The sequence below is a fragment of the Phalaenopsis equestris genome, unplaced genomic scaffold (assembly GCF_001263595.1).
Source record: "Phalaenopsis equestris unplaced genomic scaffold, ASM126359v1 Scaffold000132, whole genome shotgun sequence".
Lineage (NCBI taxonomy): Eukaryota > Viridiplantae > Streptophyta > Magnoliopsida > Asparagales > Orchidaceae > Phalaenopsis > Phalaenopsis equestris.
In genome coordinates this window covers 631,255-652,339 of record NW_018164574.1, presented here as the reverse complement: position 1 = coordinate 652,339, position 21,085 = coordinate 631,255, and the positions used below count along the sequence as shown (strand labels likewise).

The window sequence follows — 21,085 nt, the reverse complement described above, 5'->3', positions numbered from 1 at the left end:
CAGCAGTCCGACTTCCCTAATTTTCTGCAGGACCTTGCCACAGTTTTTTTTCTTTTTTTTTTTTTTTTGCGTTTGTACCCTGCAGCAGTCTGGCTTCCTGGTTTCCAGCAGTCCAGCTTCACTGATTTCCTGCAGTGATCGGTTCCTGAAGGTTGCGGGTAAAGAAAAGAGGGGGGGATTGTCATGGCTTCTGACCTCCTAAGCTTCTGCCCATTAACAATTTCTTCTTTGCTTTTTCATTTTTCAATTGGTTGCTTGTTGAAACTAGCAGAAATTTTCTGCAACAATGATGGATATGTTACCCGTTGTCATTATCCAACAAATCCTATCACACATACCGAAAGCTCGAGATGTTGTTGCCTGCAACTGTCTTCAAAAGGTGGAAGGACTGCGTCCCTTACAGCCCATCACTCCACTTCCCACGCAATGCCTTTCATTCCGTCTCTGATGCAGATTCCACAATCTCCCGAATAATCTTCATTGCCATCCACCTGAAGGAGCTAGTTGTTTACTACCTCTTTTCTACATCAAGCATTGCCTCCTAGATCTCCCTCCATAAAAGCTCTTCGAATCCTTGAGCTTTGAATGAATACCTTGGTTGACAGATTCTTTGGGGGCAAAGCCGAGGAAAGTGGTGGTCGAGTGGACTGCATTAGTGCAACGCATAACTTAGAAGCTCACAAGCTTTGGGATGCATCCTTAACTAAGTCTCCATGTTGGGGAATTTTTAAGAGGCTTAAAACATTGGAGATCATTGGAGCAGCACTTTGTGATGATGCATTGAAGGATGTTATCAAGTCTTGTCCTAATCTGACTGATTTGGCTTCGCTTGCTTGTGATGGAGTTACAACAGTTTTCATAGAATTAGAGTGGTTGGAGAGATGTATGTTTGATTTCTTAAGCCTGGGGAATTGTTCGCTGTCTATGAACTCTGTGAGGCTTCAGTTCTTGAAATCCAAGGTTTTAGTTGGGTTTGTGTTAACAAAAAACATAAATTAAGGAGTCCCTGCATTTCTAAGAATGCAAGTCGGTTGTATGGAGTTAATATAGCATTACCTGAAGGAGCTTTATGTCTACCTACAGGGATTGCAAAAGTGCAGCCAATGACAACCACAATCAACTAAAAGTAAGTTTTTCCTGCAAGTTGTCTACTTCACTACAGTATTACCTGTAGAAGCATTCCTCCTACCTACAGACACTGCAGGAACTGCAGTAAAAAACAACCACAGTTGTCTACTTCCCTGCAAACTCCCCTGCAACATTACATGTAAGAGTCTTTCGTCTACCTACAGACACTGCATGAACTGCAATTAAAGACAACCGCAGTTGTCTACTGCCCTACAACTCCCCTGCAGGAGACTTACACCTTCTTACAACCACTGCAAAAACTACAGTTAAAAACAACCACATTACGTGATGAAGACTTCAAGTTTTACTGCAAAGGATCATCCTCGCCCATTGTTTAATGTTTTCAAATCCAAGTTGACCATGTTTTAACTTGAGGAAAAGTGTTAGAAGTTATATTAGAAAATAATTTATTTTTATCAGAAGTTATGAGGATTAGATCTATTTCATAATATAAATTTATTTGATTTCCTATTTTAGATTTATTTTCTTGGATTGAATTTATTTCCTTTTCTATTTTAGGCTTTTTTTTATTTTATGTTGTTTCTTTTATCTCCAAATAATTAATATGAATTAATCAATAGGTGTAAGATGATATATTTTTCCTTTCATGTTATTTCTTTTTTTATTATCTTTCCTGTTCTAGGATTCATGTAAGAATTATTTATACCCCATTTTATATAAATAAATATTCTACTTTGTTCAACATTATTCTGAATTTCAACACTTACCATAGCTAATCCCTTTTTATATCTCTTGACAACATGATCTTTATTAATGGCTAGGTAAAATAATCTCAAGAAAACATTCTCCTCATAGAAATATTGGCTCATCAATGGGCCTACAAGATATCTATCCAATTATCCTACATGGCACTTGGCACACCGACACCTCACGCGACATCTCGTCGACATCGTATTTTACTAGACTCAAACCGATTGACTCTACTATTAATGTGTTTTGAGTTCTAATTCCCCAAATCTTTCCCATTTCGAGCTAAAATGGAAAAGAGACTGAGAAAGTGCCCTATCGCCCTTCCTCAAGATAAAACATGACAATCAAGTACCACCGTCCTTGGCCATTATATTACCTATCCTCATACAACCTTTGTCGATGCAAAAGTCGAGCATTTGACTTTTCTCTAATATTTATGCCCATCTCTTTGAGAGCCCAAAGATTAGAGGTTTAGTGGAAGCTCTCAATTCTCTTCTCATAGAGGTTGAAGAAGCGGAGACTTCCCACCAGCATTCATTGGCTCAAACTAGTCATCGTCCTTAGGAATAGCTGACATCCTTCTGGTGCACTAGCCTTTGTTTACAGCAATAAGGTCACTAAGAGTGTTGAAGCTTTGAATTTTAAAACCTACAAAAGGTAACATCTAAGAAACTTTTTCACCTCTTGTGTATAATATCAACCCTTTCTTTGGTTGTTGTCCAACTCTAAAATCAGTGGCCCTTCTCTTAGATTCGTCATCATGATGGGCCAAAGAAAGGCTAGCATATTATTAAAATATCTCTAGGTTTTTTATATAGTAAAATTCTTATATATAGTACTCTAGAAGTCATTGGCCTTGCAAGCCAAGCCTGCCATTTTACAGAGCTAATTTCCCCAACGCATTGATACGTACAAGTTAACCACCCATGTGATTTTTTTCAACTACCGAACTGATATATTTACGCGTGTCACGATCAAATCATTGAGAATTTAATAAAAATGAAAAATAGAAGTTTTGGTTTTACCATGAATTTTGATATTTGAGTGAGAAATTTAAAATGGATGAAAGAGGGTCGTTGATTTGTGAATAGCAAGTTTCGGGTGGTTTCTATGTAATTGCCCCTATTTGTCAATATCCTGCTGCTCGACATTCATAACATTAATTGAAGTCTACGCCCATGCAAACCCATAGGCACTAACTTAACATCACTCTACAACAAGAAGCAAGCTTAATAACGCTAAAGATGCCAACTTCGTAGTCGTCAGCTTCAGACCTGCTCTACCCCATTACCTTTAAAGTGAAAACTGTTAAGAATCATCTAGAGAGCCATCAAACACCAAGTTCAAAGCAACTAAGCTTAACACTCATTACAATGCGAACCCATCGGCATTTTACCGATAATTCCATTTCTTTGACTTGCCAAGCTTAAATTATTTTAGCTATCCTACAAAGCATGTGTCAATTTTCTTTTATATCTTGGCTCTAGGATTTACTTTGTAATGACTGCTAACATGTTGTAAATAGATAGGGCTAAATTAATTTTAAATCATTTACATTTTTCACACACAAATGAACTATTTGTTGAAATTTTTTATGCTATTAGCTTTATATTAATGCAGTAAAAAACCTTTTTTCACTTGATAATATACTCGTGATGTTAGTTGTTTTATTTAGGATGGCGCACACATGATAAATCTAAAAGATATAAACAATCACTCTTATTTGAAAGTATTCCTTGAGTATTGTGCACACAGGTAAAAATGGGATTTATGCCCATGAGAGTCTACCCCCATAATCAAAATAAATTGTATTCTTTGTCCTGCATTAGGTGGGGGAAATCTAGTTTCTTTGTGTATATCGTCATCTTTAGAGTCCCATGTCGAGACCTGCTCTTTGCCTATTAAGACAATCTAGTCCCGTCTGCTGCAGGCGTCATATGCAATATAATCTCAACTTCCATCGATCCTTATGTCGCCCTATCAAATGAACCTCATTCTATATACATAATATATTGCTTGTACTTATTGATTTATTGTATTTTGGTATTAGTTCGTACTATCATTTGTAATATTTTTTTTAAACTGTAATATCAAATCAATACTAACTCTTCATAATTTTATGTAATGTGTGTAGCAATTTATTTTACCTATTTTTATTTCATCTATTTCTCATTTACCTATTTTTTTTAAAAAAATTCACTCGACATTTTTATATATAACGAGATTATTGTATGTAATTTGTAAATTAGTTTTAGCAAACATATGTTCAAAATTAGGGGGGGATTAATTTTACGTCAAACTTTACTTAAAAATATTAAATGTTTGTCATTATCAAAAAATAAGAGATTAATAATTCAATGAGTTTAAATTTATAATCATGGCTTTAGTGATCATAAATAAAATTTTGTATACGATAACAAAGTCATCTAAGATTAGAAAAAAAGATTAGAAAAAGTGAGGTTTCTCATAAATAAAATTTTGTATACGATAACAAAGTCATCTAAGATTAGAAAAAGTGAGGTTTCTTTTTTTTTTTTGATCAAGCTTAAAATTATAATGAAATGCATTTATGATATAACTGACGCTGGAAGTCCGATTAGGTCACTAACTCATCTACCAATGCAAAATTATGTTTCAAGAGTAAAATACCTGATTAATTTTTTTAAGTAAAAAATCATCATATAGCTTGTGAATTATTCACAATTAAACATAATGATTGACTAAATCAAGCAGAAAATATTGTTTAAAGATCTAGAACTGATCATACTATATATCAGGTTTGTTCGTAAGTTTGAATTAATTGAATTGCAAGGTAGCTTAAATTTATGTAATTAATAAAAATGAATCTCATGATCATATTATATCATACCAACCATATGTTATATTTCAAAATAAAACAGCATAACCAATTTGCATTAATTGAATATTTTAAAAATTGAACTAATCATAAGTTGCAATGTCCATCATACTATGTAATTTATCTTCGAATAAAATTTAATTAACACTTGTTATAAACTCAACAAACATTACAATCAACTTGAACTGATCATTCACAATTATGATTGTACAATACAAACAGTAAATCACTTGAATTTGAAGTTATAATCAACATTAATTGGAGGATTTTTTTTATATGGAGGCTTATCATTATTACAACGACAGAATTATAAAGATGACTATGAGATGATTTTGAGTATAAAACTGGCAATTTTAAAGAGAGATTCAATAGAGAAAATAAAAAGAAACAAAATTCCAACATCAATTCATCTTAATCTTAGAAACAAACGTACTCAGGTTTGACTTTATGCCTACCAAAACTTATTTTTCATATCTAAAAAGAGATCGCTATCTCAACAAGAACTTTTACTAAAATTCCATTATTTAATAGGTTGTGCTAAGATTTTGACAGTTCGGCACCTTAAAGTGAACATTGTTAACTAATGGTGTGTGCTAGGATTTGCGCATTTCTCGAGTAAAATGATTGAGTTTCTCTAATACTCACGCAAGAAGGGCATCTTCACCAAGTATTATGATATGAACGGAAACGAATTTCAACAAAAATTAGGATAAACAAAGCTTTTTTTCAATAACACAAAACAACATAATCTGAATACATAAAGATAAGCAGCTACAATTTGTAAGGTATGCAATTATTCCCAAACCCTAACCCTAGGATTCTAAAAAATAATCACATAGCATACCCCAACCCTAAACATAATAAGTCATATTTATACCCCACAATAATAACTAATATAAGAACAACAACAGCGAGCCATTATCCCACATTGTTGGGTTAGCTACATGAATCATTTTTCTCCATTGTGTCCTACTAAGTGTCATATTTTAATTTAATTCCAACAAATAAAGATCATTTTTATACAACATGCTCAAGTCTTTTTAGGTCTACCTTTAACTTTTTTAACACAAGTCAAATGTAAAGCATCTACTCCCCTAACCCATCAAATGGTTGATGTTTAATATGAACAAACCATCTAAGACAACTCTCTCTAATCTTGTTTGCCACTAGAGCTACACTAACCCTTTCACAGAAACATTAATTTTCATTTATCTCTAAGTGTCAAGCCACTCATCCAACTAAGCATTCTCATCTCAATAAAACTTAGCTTAGTTTTATGCTTCTCATTTAAAAGCCAACATTCTGTGGAAAGCATTACAGGTCTCACCACCATCAAATAAAATTTTTCTTTATGTCTAAACAATACTTTTCTAACACACAATAGGTCCAACATCAAACTTGAATTCTATATCACCATCACTTTGAACAATAGAGGCGAGGTATCTAAAACATTCACACCTTTTAATAATTTAATCACCCATTATTACAACTCTACCACTCGATCTAATATTACTAAAACTACATTCTATGTACTCAGTTTTAGATCTGCTCAAATGAAAGTCTTTAGACTCAAATGTAGACTTCCATAATTTAAATTTTTTTCTGAACTCTTTCTCTAGTCTCATCCACAAGAAGTTTATCATTAGTAAAAAATATACACCAAAGCACATCCTCCCAGTGAGAAGAAGCCGGAGAAGATTAGCATGCCTATTAATATCCCTGCCAAAAAATGCTTCAGATGTCATGAATTTTTGCCCGACGAGTCAAGTTGTGTCTTTTACCGAGCAGGGCGTTGTGGAAGAAGTTGGCTACAAAGAGACAATTACGGAGCAGAGTAAGGTGCATCATCTCCCACCGAATGAAAGCGGATGCTCGTGGTTTGACAAATCCTACAAACTGATGATACAAGGGATCTATAGAGGCTTCATCACATATTTTACACCCGTTGCACTGTGAGCAGGAAGGTATGTGGTCTCATCATCGATGGAGCAGCAAGAGCATAGCATCTACGCATACGGTAAAGAAATTGGGCCTCATTTCTCAGAGGCACTCCCTGTCATATTCTCTGATGTTATTGAAGAAGAATGGGGTCAGTATTGACCTGAGGTGCCTAGTAAAGTTTTCGCTTGGAAGCCAACTGCAAGATCAAGTGTGGTGTGACTTGGTACCAATAGATGTCTGTCACTTGTTGTTGGGGAGACCGTGCAATTTGAACTTGGCACTCGCCACGACGAATTCAGAAGCACCTACTCATTCACCAAGAATGGGAAGTGCATCATCCTTCTACCTTTGACGGAGCCTGAGATCACAGGCACCCTTATCGGTAGAGTTGCACCGGCGGGGACCAATTTTGGTGAAGATAGAGGATGATAAGACTAGGACATCGGCTCCAAACACGAGACAACCACATAAGTGAGCATTTTAGAATATCACAGTCACTACCTTACCACCATGGCCACCACCGATCGGAGAGGTTCAGGATACCCTCACTTCATATTAAATTGAACTAATTGTAGATTATCTTGGGATGATTCAGCAATATATGTGAGATAGGTCGACTCAATTCAGTTAAGTAGTAGACCCTAGGAGAGCAAATCAATATTGATATATGCTCGCAAGTGGAGGAAAATCATCGAGTGTTTTGGGAGACGGTGCAATCGCCGGTGGGATACAGATGCTTTCCATACTGCAATCGAGGAGCCTTCAGCCAGGGAGTTTCCGAAAACTCCATCACTCACAAAGGGCAAAAAGAAGGTTTGATGAATGAGGTTGAAGCTCCCTCAACCCTAAGAAACTGACATGGGGCTACAAGGTGTTGAACCAGGCTTTGATTTAGCAAGGGGTACCGGTTAAGCGGGGAGGTTGAACCGACATGGGGCTACAAGAGCGTAGCATCCACACATACGGTAGAGAAATTGGGTCTCATTTCTCAGAGGCATTCCCTGTCGTATTCTCTGATGTTGTTGAAGAAGAACGGGGCCAGTATTGACCTGAGGTGCCTCGTAAAGTTTTCGCTTGGGAGCTAACTGCAAGATCAAGTGTGGTGTGACTTGGTAACCATGGATGTCTGCCACTTGTTGTTGGGGAGACCGTGCAATTTGAACTTGGCACTCGCCACGACGAATTCAGAAACATCTACTCATTCACTGAGAATGGGAAATGCATCATCCTTCTACCTTCGGCGGAGCCATAGATCACAGGCACCCTTATCGATAGAGCTGCACCGGTGGGCCAATTTTGGAGAAGATAGAGGATGACAAGACTAGGACATCGACTCCAGACACGAGACAGCCACAGAAGTGGTATTTTAGGATATCACGGTCACTACCTTACCACCATGGCCACCACCGATCGGAGAGGTTCAGGATACTCTCACTTCATATTAGGTTAAACTGATTGTAGATTACTTTGGGAGGATTCAGCAGTATATGCGAGATAGACCGACTCAATTCAATTAAGTAGTGGACCCTAGGAGAGCAAATCAATATCGATATATGCTCGCAAGTGGAGGAAAATCATCAGGTGTTTTGGGAGACGGTGCAGTGGTCGGTGGGATCCAAATGTTTTTTGTACTGCAATCGATGAGCCTTCAGTCCAGGGAGTTTCCAACAACTCCATCACTCACAAAAGGCAAACAGAAGGTTTGATGAATGAGGTTGAAGCTCCCTCAACCCTAAGAAACTGACGTGGGGCTACAAGGTGTTGAACCGGGCTTTGATTTAGCAAGGGGTAGCGGTTAAGCGGGGACGTTGAACTGATCGGCCCTAATTAAGGTTCGGAGGGCTCCCTCTCCCCCACCCCCCTCCTAATTATCTTAGTTTATTATAAATATTTTGTTATTTGGTTTTTGGGTTCAATTTTGGTTGAGATTTCTGTTTGGACAGCCTCCGATATCCCATTTTTCCCTTATAAGGTTGTATTCGACAACAAGAAAGTGTTCCGGCTATAATTCGTCTAGGGTGGTGGGTATCTTCCATTTTTTTATTTGCTAACCACTTACTGAACCCCATCTTCCTTGTTTTTTCACCTACCAGACCTACTGCAACCCTTTCCCTTAGCCCCCCCTCCCCACCTAAGAGATCTACCGCAAACCCCTCAAGACCATCCAACAGCTACCACAACCCTCGCTACCTAACTTTGTTGTTGTTGAAAGCCCCTATAGCCCCCTCTCTTGCTACCCCATCACCTAAAACCACATTCTGCACCCCCTAGTTGTCATTACCACCTCTTCCGCACACATCTACCTGTTGGTCAGCCGTCATCCACCCCCTTCGATGTCGCTCGAGGGTGTCGGGTGTCCTTTTGTGTTGTCATCGTTTATTTCATGTTTTGAAGAGTTGTCGTTGTAACCTATTTGAATTCCAACAATAATATTTGCATTTCTTTGTGTCTTGAATTAATTCTGGTCTCACTCTATGCTAGAAAGAGTAGGAATAAAAGAAAATTTATCAATATTCTCCATTATTCACTATACTTTAAGCTAGACAATCTAAATGATCTTACATTAGCCTGTTTTATTTCTCCTCTTACTCTGGCATTTCTGTTAAATATCTTTGATGTACTTTTCTTTTTATCTAGCTAATAAACATATTGACATTCGAAAAACAAAAATTCTCCAACAAGGCATGTCCTATAATAGCAAACAAAAAAAAGGTAGGGATCACAACAACAAGTACCAAAGTTATGAATAGCAACTATGCATGCTAAAAAATCACAGATAAAAACTTGCCTTGTTAGATAAAAGAAATAAAGCAGGTGAGAACTTTTTAACTTAAAAGAAGAAAAGCAATCTGACCTCACATATCTCTCCTCCCGGTGATTCATATTTTCAAAGTGATATCTCAGCAGATATAAATCTTCAATTTAGATCATAAAGTTTCACTTTTGTAGGGACATCAATATCAAGCCAAAATTTCATCATGCTAAGCTAACTGAGAGCATCGTCCCTGTCGAGTCTGTGTGATGCATTCACTAAAAACAAATATAGAAATACAGTAGCAGACAAACTTTTTAGCAAATTCACTGAAAGAAACAAGGCAAGGTTTTCATTAATGAAGAGACGTTGATCATCAATGATTAACAGGTAAATGAACTGATCAGGAAAAGCAAATAATAAGTATTATTAGAATAAATAAATAATCAAAATATAGCAACACATTGCTTTAAATTCAAGCTTTTGTTGATATAATTGCAGAGCTCTTACAAGTACAAGTCAAGCATTCACATATGAAATCACCTTGTCTTCTCCTGTCCGCTTTCCCTAAGATCTGAATTCATATATGAAATCTCTGCCCTCAAATCAAATGTACTATATTGTTAAGTCGTAACACACAAAACAAGGCTAGCTGATACATTAATAACTAAGTCAATTTTTCTAATTGTCCAACCATACTATATGCCACCGACATATAAACAAACATGCAGGAAACATGCCTCACGTTTTCTACAGTAGATTAACACCGGAAAAAAGCCCTAATAAGGGAAAAATTTTTAGTTAAACCATGCTACAAAGTTAAATATGTCAGCAAGGAAACTGTGAACTAGAAATTCTACAATGATTAATGAGTAATGGAATCCTTCAATGACAAAGACCTAAAAATAAGGACTTGGGAAGGTATCACGCTGAGTTTGAGGATGCAGGCATCAACTCAAATTGAAAGCTACAATTTTGATTTAAGTCAAGTTCAAGTCAAGTAAAAATATAATTGATTTCAATTCAATTTTTAAGTTGAAAATCAAGTCCCTTTATTTTGAAACATATATATATATATATATATAATTTTAGAATAATTTTAACAGCTACAAACCATAAATACCTCCCATAAAGCAAGTAGTTAGAGGTAAGCATGTAACTCAATCTACTATTGTGTTCAATCAAGAAATTGAATTGTCCTCTCATAAAACTTTTTCGCTCCAAGAGAAGCCTCTAACATTCAGGTCTACTAAAACAAAGCAGAAAAGAATAGATCTGTAAAACTAGTAGGGAAACTCCCAAAGTATCAATCCAAGGTTCTTGTCCCAAACCTAAAATAATGAGAATATTATTAATATTAATAATGAATGCATTTCAAGAATGTCCACAATGAATATAAAATCACATCAAGATCCAATTTACAGCATTAATGGTGCGTGCCTTGCTCATTCAAAAAAGTGGATGTGCAGATGTCGAATACGCAATGTGTTTATGTCCCCTTGACTTTCAGAGTCATGATGGGAGCACATCTAACCACTGTAGCACTCGGTATTATAGAATTATTGGTGGCCCCACATCACCTAAATATAGTTGAAAGCACAAACAGTGCAGGCATCTCCGATGACTTATGTACCTCAAGCAAAACCCCGCTTATATGTAGACACATCATTCTCAATATTTATGAAAGAGATGACAAACATGAATCATGTGTGATTAAATGTCTGAATTTAATCCAAAAACAACCTAGACTAATTGGATGATGAGAGTAATAGAAACTTTAAAATTAAAAATTCAAATATTGATGTATTGTTATATTCTTGTTTGAGTGGAGAGTAGTATAAGGAGAGAAATGTTAACATTGAACTTATTTTTTATTATGTTTTGATGCTATAGTATTTTATTTTAAAATCTTAACTGACTTTAATAGTTTAATGTTTGTAGAACTAATCTTATTTCATAATCCGATGTGAGAATATTAATGTGTTATTTCTAATTTTACGCAATTTAATGTTTTTTATTTAGAGTCAGTTTGGGACAGCTGCAACTGTTTGAAGAAACAGCTGTGAAGTTGTTATCAGAAAAAACTGTTGTAAAAAAGTTGTTGCAACAAAAGCAATATGCCTGTTTGGATAGTTCAGATGTGAATCTGTTGTGTTGCAGTTGTTTCTGAAATAAAGACTGTAATGCCCTTAAAGAAAATAGTTGTAAGTTCATCACTTTAAAAATAATTCAAATAGAGCACCAAAAAAAAATTCAGAATATTATAAAAAATCAAATTTTCAATATATTATATGAAAAGCTATACATCACTCAACACTAAATCACACAAAATTACAATACAATGAGTAATATTATTATAATATTACTCTTCATATCCAAACAATCAGGTTTTTTGAATAATTTTCTTTTCAAAACTATCATTCACACATGATCACTATCTAAATAGTGTACTTCTGCTTAATGATATTATAAGGACATATTAAGAGCTTACACAAAAAATTTAGAGCACAAATCGAGAAGAAGCAACATTTCAAAAGCAATAATCTCAGACATTTAAGAACAAACAACATCAGACGCATAATAACCTGAACCAAAAAAAATGATATGATCTTGCATGAAGCCAAGAGAGTAAGGGAGTTGCTGAGAGAAAAGTACGCACACTCGTCGAGAGTGAGAGAGACAAAGAGAGAAGGATTTCAAGCATCTTACCTACAGCAAAGTGAGAGAAAAAAGAAGATCGACAGCGGAAAATGAACCTCAGCCATGTAGAGAGACGATCGGCCGTAGTAAAATAAGTCAAGTGATGCACTAAGCCAGAAGTTTTATCATGGATATCATGAGACATTTGAAATAGTGGAGGGAGGGTAAAATTGAAAAAAAAAAAATAAGTAAATTGTGAAACACAACCCGACATGGATCGAGTCCTCCGATCGTGTGTCATATTTTGCCCCTTGTCGCGCTTCACAAACGGTGTGTTCTAAGAACGCCTTGTCAAGCCATCATTGTGCCAAACGCCACTTTAGTTACAATATTATTATATTATTTTTTGTGTTAATAAAGTAAAATACTAATATATTATTTCTTCGCACTTTAGAGTTCATGCTATATTTATTAATTTACATTTTTTTTAAATGTGTGGCTTACGCTTCAAAACACCTTGAGGCTTACACATCACCTCTAAAAACAAAAAACTCCTCAATACCTCATTGAACAATTTTAAACATAGGAACTAATGACTTTTTAGTCATGTTCATTACTTTATTTATAAAACTCATTGAAGGCGTTTTTTCTCTATCAACAAGACTAAAGACCTTCAATAAAAGGACACCAACTTCGAGCGCATTAATCATAGGGTTCCAAAAAAATTGCTTCAAGAAAATTTGTTGTGTTTGTTTTGTTTTAGGATTCCTTCAATAAAAATCCAGCACAAACTCCTCAAATAGGAACATTCTCTACATATGTATTTGTTATTCATGAAAACATTGTAATTTTAGAAAGCAGTAGCAAATCGAGTATTAGCAAGCTTTATAAGTTATCTTTGACTTGTACATCTCATTAAATCAAGCAATCGAACTCTTGAATAAACGAAATTATGTATAGCTACTGGCTACTACATCTCAAAACAATGCTTTAATGTTTCAGTTTTGAAGACGTGTTATTATAAAATCCAAACAGTGAACAATACAAAGAGTCCAATACAAGTGTGGATACCCATCAATAAATTTCCAACAATAGTACCACAAAGCATTCAACAATTAAACATTGACATGCAAAAATAATAAACCTGAATCAAATAAAAATATGTGCTTTGAATAGTCATTAATCAACAAGAACATTCTCAAAAACATTATCAATGTCACTTCAATAAAAAAATGTGGTCCAATCTTCTCGATAAACATGCTTAACAATTCAAATATGTTCAACGTATTATTTTAATAAGAAAAAGCATCATTTGACTCTGAATATGGTTCCTCTAGGATAATTCAAAAAAAAATCACCAAAATTTTTTTCCATTACAAGATGTCCAAACATCAACCATAAAAGAAATATCATATTTAAGACAATCTATTTTATGGCATTGCAATAGCTGTGATGTGTAGGGTTGTAAATGAACCAATGCACTCAATAAACAGCTCATAATTAGCAAGATTAATGCTCCATCATGCTTTTTTTAAAATTAGTTGATAAAAAAGTTTAAATATTTTTTAAAAACTCAAAGGTTAGATGAATCAAAGTTAAACAACTTGTTTATTTATGTTCACGAACAAGCTTATTTATCTTTAATAAGTAACATATTAATATTCTATATTTATATAAACTTTAATTTAAATCAAATTTAATTAATTAATTTTTTTAATTATATATTTAATAATAACATTATATAATTCCATATCAATATGCATATAAATTTAAAGCAATGTCTTCCACTAATTGTTTTGTACTTTATCTTATTTTTTTTTGCAATGAAGCTTTATAACTTATATTATCTTATTTACTTGATTTAAATTAGTTAGATACTAATCCAAATTTTTTTAGATTACTTCTTTATTTAGATTTATAATTTTTTTTTATTAAAATTCACATTTTCATTCAAATTTTTTAGTTTTTTTATTAACTCAGTTAAACTTTTTATTCAATTAATTTAAAGAATCCCAATAAGATTATTAAAAAATTAAGCTAGTCAAGTATAAGCATATATGTGAAAGTTTGGCTCAAGCTCAAACTAAATATGAACTTGTGAAACGACCAAGCCAAGTCCAATCCATGACATACTCGACTCGACATAGGTTGATTGCAGCCCTATGCATGTCCTACATTTTTTTAAGAAAATGAAACTCACACAACATGATAACTAAACAATTTCGTTTCTAATCAAACTACCAAAATACTTCCACTATTGTCGGAAGCTTCTCATACTTAGTTACATTGGAGAGAATGCCAGCAGCATACATTCAACAATGAAATATTTGAACGGCTCTTCTCTCATTTCATTCCTAATAGCATCCATCTCTTTTTGCATTTTACTTTTTCATTGCTTCACCATCTCGAAAGAATTTGGTTAAAGAATGTAATCGACGGTCCTTTAAACTTCAAATTATTAATCATAGATGTCATTGAACTTTGGCTAGAGACATTTCATCTTGAGGCATGATAACTTTTGATGTCCTGGACTATCGAACACATAACATATCATCAGCTACCATCATATCAAACTTATCAACTTTATTAATATTATTGTGTGGTATTTCATTAATTTGATCTTTCAACTCCTTCAGAGATTCTAATTCTAACTTAACATACTGAGGATAGTTGCTAAAAGCATTAGCATTTTTGAAACTCCCACCAAGTGTTGTTTATGACGAATTATTTTGTCTTTTCTTATTTTATCATAAACAAAAACATTTCACGCAATTACTACCACCCTAATTTGTCAAAATTGCATATTTCCATATCAGATCTTGTTTTCTGATTGAATTGAGTTCAAGATTCTCTCAGATACCTAACTGCAATACACATAATTTATCCAAAAAGATTGAAAAAATGAGATAAATTTATCGAATATGTGGTCATCCAAGCATCTTTTTAATGAATAGAATAAAATAATTTATTTCAAGGGGAAGTGCTAAATCGAATTTCATAGAGCTACTATAATTTCATTTGGATCTAAGTTAAATTATGTTTAAACTATTACAAATAAAAACATATTGACTAAACTATGTTTTTTATGCTAAGAAAACCTTTTAACTATATTTATAATGTGACTCTAAGTTAACTGAAATGTGATGCCACATTCTCCACGAAATAAATTTCTTGAAATTAACCAAAAAAATATTAACAAATAATTAAATAATGAAATAAGAAGAGAGCCTCCTTATGTGTTTGATTGCTAGATCCCATGCAAGCGTGACGAGCTGGCTACTAACTGGCCCAACTTATGCCCTAAAAAGACCAGATATTATTATTATTTCTTTATATTAAATCATAGCAATTAATTTAGCATACGTTCCTTGCGCCATTGCTCAAGCATGGCGCAAATAATGTGTTATTTTGTTGTGTCACGCTGCACCGTCTAGATGATACCGAGGGTGCACCATGTCATGTATGCACTATGACACGATCATTTTGTGTTATTGACATGTATGATAAAAGCTAGGTTGATAGAGTGACAAGTGAGCAACTAGAATTGAGAGTTGCACAGATGCATCACATGAAATCCTCTTCTTTCCACGCACTAGTACTATAGATTCCCTTGAGAAAGAGCCCCACACGAAATCCTCATTTCTTTGCTATCAAGGGTTTTAGGTAACAGGGTAGAAGCAAAGGTGGAGATAAATGAAGTGAGGGAGGCAAGTGATGGGTATGGGATGAAGGACATCACAGAAAGTGAAATCGCTTGATAGCAAAGAGTGCAATGTGAAAAAGAGAGCGCAATTAAGAGGAAATGTTGAACTAAGGAGTGGTTTTTGTATGGTTTAAGTGAAAAGTAAACAAGAGAGAGAGTACAAACAATGGAGTCAATGGCGAAGGCCTTATATTAAGATTTTTTTTTAAATGCTGAAGAGACCAATAGGATATATAGTGTGGTAATGGGACCTGCAATAACCGGATTCACCTATGAAGCATGGACACGGATATGAAAATACGAACACGACACGAGACGAAAACACGACATAATTGAAAAAAATAGGCATGATATGTCCTGGACACATTTTTACATTTAATAAATTATTTATATAAAATACATATTTTTTCATTATTTTTTATTAGAGAAATCACAAAATAAAGTATGTAAAAATAAAATTTAACTTTATAAATTAACTTACATTATAAAACTTCATACTTACAAAAATCAATTTTTACAATTAGACAATATGTTTCAAAAGAATTCATCCAACTTATCTACTTAAATTTTAAATATCTTATGATTACACCTTGTTCAATTAATTAAATTAAACTTTAACTTCTAAAATTAGAATAAGTATAATTTTATAAATATTTACTCATTAAAAAGTAAAAAAATTATAAAATATCACATAAAAAATTATAGCGGCTTTGACTCCACTTAGCTTCAATGCATAGAAGCTTCAGTGCATGCATTGCAAAGTTCACAAGCTATTTGGATCGGCTTCAACAAATAGGTTTGAATCCTACTCAAGTCGGGACAAAAAAGTTTACGGCTTCCACTTTATCGAGTACAGGTTTTGCTTCGATGAACAAAAAGAAACCATTAAGGCTCAGCTTTGACGATTTTGATGTACCATTATGCTTTATTTTGACAAATATTAGAGATAACTTTAACATGATGAGAGAAAAGGCGACTTTGACTATGAGGTATAATTACTGTTACACTTTTAATTATAATTTTCTACTTTTAGTGTCTCATTTTGTCCCCAATTGTGTTGATTCCATGCCTCTTGTCGTGTTGAGGTGTATCCCGGATGTGCCTGGGGACTAATAAAATTCATATATATTTTGTAGTGTCGAACAAGTGTCAGAGCCATGTCTTTGGATGATACGAGTCTAACACGGGTATGGCGCATTTTTATAAGTGTCTATGCTACAAAGAGATTCACAATAAGAGGATATGAGATTTTTAAATTTTGAATTCTTTTTTTTATATATTTTCTTGATTTAATTTTTTTAAAAGTAGAATAAATTTGAGGATAAAACAAATCAGTGAATTAATTTGTGCAACATCCCATTTCCCATATATCTCAAATTGCATATCATCACCTCACAAGAGGGAAATTTTACGTTTCTCCATCATGCAGTGAATAGAGGAACATAGGTGTGTACCATACGTATTTTTAATATTTTTTGTTTCACACAAATGGGGGGACAATGTTTTAGCAGAATTTTGCATTGGTAATATGTCATTTTCATTGTTTTTTTAATGAATCAATTGTGGTGGTCATTAACAAACAATTTCATTAGTTTGTATGCACTGTCATAGTCTATTTCACAAAACAAGTGTTGGTAATGCACTTTCCGAATAGATTTTTCCATTTTCCCTCAACCAAACAATGGAAAAAACCTTCTTAGAAAACTTCAGTGTTTGATACTCATTAGTGCAGCCTATTTGTGATACAAGCACCTCATGCAGTTTTCATTTCATGTGATACAGATAGAGTTGGTTTCATGAGAGGTTGTGGTTATTATATGCCATCATTGTTGAAGATTATTGGGTTGAATTGTGGAACAGAAAAAGATTAACATCAAAGTACTTGATCTTACATGCTCATCATTAGGGTGTGAGTGAAATTGGTGTTCATATCAAAAGAAAAAAATTTTAACTTTGTTAAGGGTAATTAATTTATATAATGTAAAATAAGAGATTAAAAAATAAACATTTGAAAAAAAATTGGGGAATGAAAAAAGTAAATTTATAATAATGTGCACAAATTAGTAGTTTCTAAAATATGACAATAAAGATACACCATCAGATTTATAGAGAAAATCTCATTGTAAATGTCTTCAATGAAGGCAAAAACAAGACAAAGAAGTCTAACATAAGTCAACCAAAAATTGTCAAAATATTTTTTTTATAAAGGCTTGAAGTTGTACTAGCATAATCATTGCTTTAAATTTTAATTAATATTCTTCTTTATTTTTACTTATAGGGTAAAAAATATAATTGAAGTCCCAGATGCGGAAAAGGATTGACAGAATATTGAGATAACTGAAGAAGGGGAAGGTGAGAAAATGATTCATTATAACAACATTTATAACAAAAAGCTACTAAGTAATGAGAGTGTTGGACACTTCCGAATTTATAACATCTACGTTTGGTAGCTTATATTACTTAGTAGTGTTGATTTGCAAGTAGGGAAAACTTCATGTGATAAACAAACTTTGACTTACTACTTTCTTACTTTGATATTTATAGTACACTTCTTACTTCATCTTGATGATGTTAGAATGTTAGCATAGCATTTTTACTTCATACTTTGACGTTTAGTATCGTATTTCTTACTTTGCATTACAACTTGCTTCATGAACAAAAAACAGCTAAATACTCAATTGTGCAATTTCAAACGTTGGTCTTACCTTAGAATTGTAAGAGGTAGTTTAAATATAATTTATTGTTGCATTGATATGGCTTATGGTCCATAAACAACTTTATTTTTATCTACTAAGGGGTGACATGCTCATGAACTAATCTTAATCACAAACATTAGAATGAATAATACTCTACAGGTAAGATGGAGCCATAGTCTATGCCAGCCCAAGGGCTTAGCCTACTGATCATTTCAAAAGCTTAGCTTTGGTAGCATGAGGTTATCTGAGAAATTGGCTAAACTGGTTGCCACCACAGAAAGGATCAGAGAATCAGAAAAGGTTTAAACTAAAGAAGATTATGAATCTTTCTACTTCAATTCCAAGGAAGTGTCAATAAATTACAGGCACCCTGCAACTATTTTGGGCTTCCTCTTTAGCTCTACAACACATCTACAGTAGATTACATGTTTCGATGAAGTTAAAGAAATATTTTTTGCTGAAAAGACCCCTAGAAGAAAAAAATCGCAAGAGATGACCAGCTTCCATTCAGGTCCTCTCCTCGTGACGCTTACTAAACAGAAATACCGTGCAAAATGTGAAGTTACTAGTTATAGCAAATAGGATAAGTAGCACAAAAGATGTTTGGAAACTTACACTGTCGAAACAAGCACTACAAAATCAGCGAGGATTGAAGCATCTGCTTGACTTGTAGAAACTAGGGACGAAACAAACTCAAAGATCAGATCATCACAGGCAGAACATATGACCTGGAAACCCTGAAAGATTAAGGAATCCACAGATTTGAAAACAGAGCGATTGAGACTGTTCCTCTACAGTTGGCCTGATTAATTTTGATTAAATTTAGGACAAGGAGAAGATAAGATCAGAAACTTCTCGGCTGCTTCCCCCAGAGAAAAGCTGTAGACACGAGATTGAAGAGCTCGAATGACCACGCAAGTGACTTCAAATGGTCAATGCCCGGCACTTAATGGAAAAGAAAGAAAGGAGAGGAAATGAAAGTCGTGGCCGGTGAGTGAGTCGAGTTGGAAACAGTGATATTTTTGCCGAAATATAAAAAGAAAAAAATTTTGCTGTCCTTGATTTTTTTTAAAATAAATATAATATGAAGTTAGTTATTTAGTTTTTTTATTACACTGATTTAAAATTTAATTTAAAAGAAAAAATAATAATCATCAATTTTGACCAAATGATTCACTAAGCAATTTTTTTTTTACTAATTTATTTAAATTGGAATATTCAAACTAAGCCTCAAAAATAATTCTCAAACTATACTCAAATAAGTAAAATCTTAAAAATTATGAAACTTTTAAAAAGAAAATAATGAAAAAAATTTGACCTACATTGCACCATTGTCCAATTTCTTAGCACTACTCGATTCTTTTGAAAAGGATATGAAAATAATTTTATAAAGTTGAGAAAATATAGATATGCTATGTATCAATTTTAGAAAAGATTAATAGATCATACTATTATTCATTAGATATTTGCATTTTTTGTTTATAATACACATGTTAGTAACAATTGATCATTTTTTTGGAGGAATAAAATAAATAAAGTATTACATTTTTCTCATAAATGTCAAATAAAAATAAATTAATTCAAGTTCTTATAAATAATGAAAAACTTAAAAATTAAACAAATTAAATTTATTAAAAAATTATATAAAGAGTAAAGTCGTCTTTATAGTTTAAAAAAATATATTATTTAAGATTATTTTAATTATTTTAGAAAAAGTGAATGAATAACTGAAAAAAATGAAGACTATAAGTTATATTATATTAGAATAATATATTATTCTTGCTCTATTTCTTTTGTCTTTTAAATAGAAAACTTTTGTGTGCACACTAAAGGAAAAAATAAATAAAAGTGACTCATTTTGAAATTAATTTGCCATCATCTTATGTGGGCTTTAAATTGGTTTAAACATCTAATAATTATTTGTTGGGATCATAAAAGCCTTTATTTTATTAAGCGTAAATTTTGCCAAGGAGCATGTCCAGAAGCAAACTTAGAGAGCCAAAGCAATAATTATTTTGCTTAAGAGACAACACTTAAAGTCAAATAAGTTCGGGATGAAAAAAGGTTCATCATAAGTTTTGGCTCATCTAACTAAATATGTGGAGAACAAAGTTGTAGAAATTCAACTTTGAAAAAACACTTGAACAAGTTAAACCAAGCAATTTTGGCTTGAATTAATTATGCCCATCAAAATCTATTTGTTGGATACCGCCATATGGCTTGGTGCATGCTCCTAATTTTGCAAAGTTATATGAGTCATTTAGATGACATAGATTTATTATGATCTTAATTAGGTCGCTATTTCATAAATGATTATGCTAAATTGTTCCTCTTAAAATGACAAACTTTCAAGTGTAAAAATTGAGAATATTTGCTGACATTTATCATTAACTACAAATTAAAAATGATGAACCTTCATTAAATTATTCTAACAAATTTGACTGTAAAAACGTTTGACGCATACCATTGATGTAATTGCTGCTTGAGATCTACAATATAATAGTTCATATCATTAAGTAGGGTCATCATAAGTTATATTATTGAACCATAGTTAGCCACACAAGTTATAACAGTCTCATAAATGATGATTTAAGTTAGCTTGGGTGAAGTATTGTCTAAAAATTATTTGATTATGGAGATCATGATTTTTGTCTTCT

General features: G+C 33.2%; 1 protein-coding gene across 1 annotated transcript in view; it reads right to left on the bottom strand.

Moving 5' to 3' along the window:
- LOC110021317 (cyclic nucleotide-gated ion channel 1-like) overlaps positions 1-19,426 on the bottom strand; it is a 55,439-nt gene extending 36,013 nt beyond the window's left edge. Inside the window, exons 1-2 of the mRNA XM_020719761.1 lie at positions 19,044-19,426; positions 9,492-9,667 (exon numbers count right to left, since the gene is read on the bottom strand). Of these exons, the coding sequence (XP_020575420.1) occupies positions 9,492-9,520 (29 nt within the window). The 5' untranslated portion in view covers positions 9,521-9,667; positions 19,044-19,426. The remainder of the gene's footprint in view (positions 1-9,491; positions 9,668-19,043) is intronic.
- Positions 19,427-21,085: the final 1,659 nt, after the last annotated feature.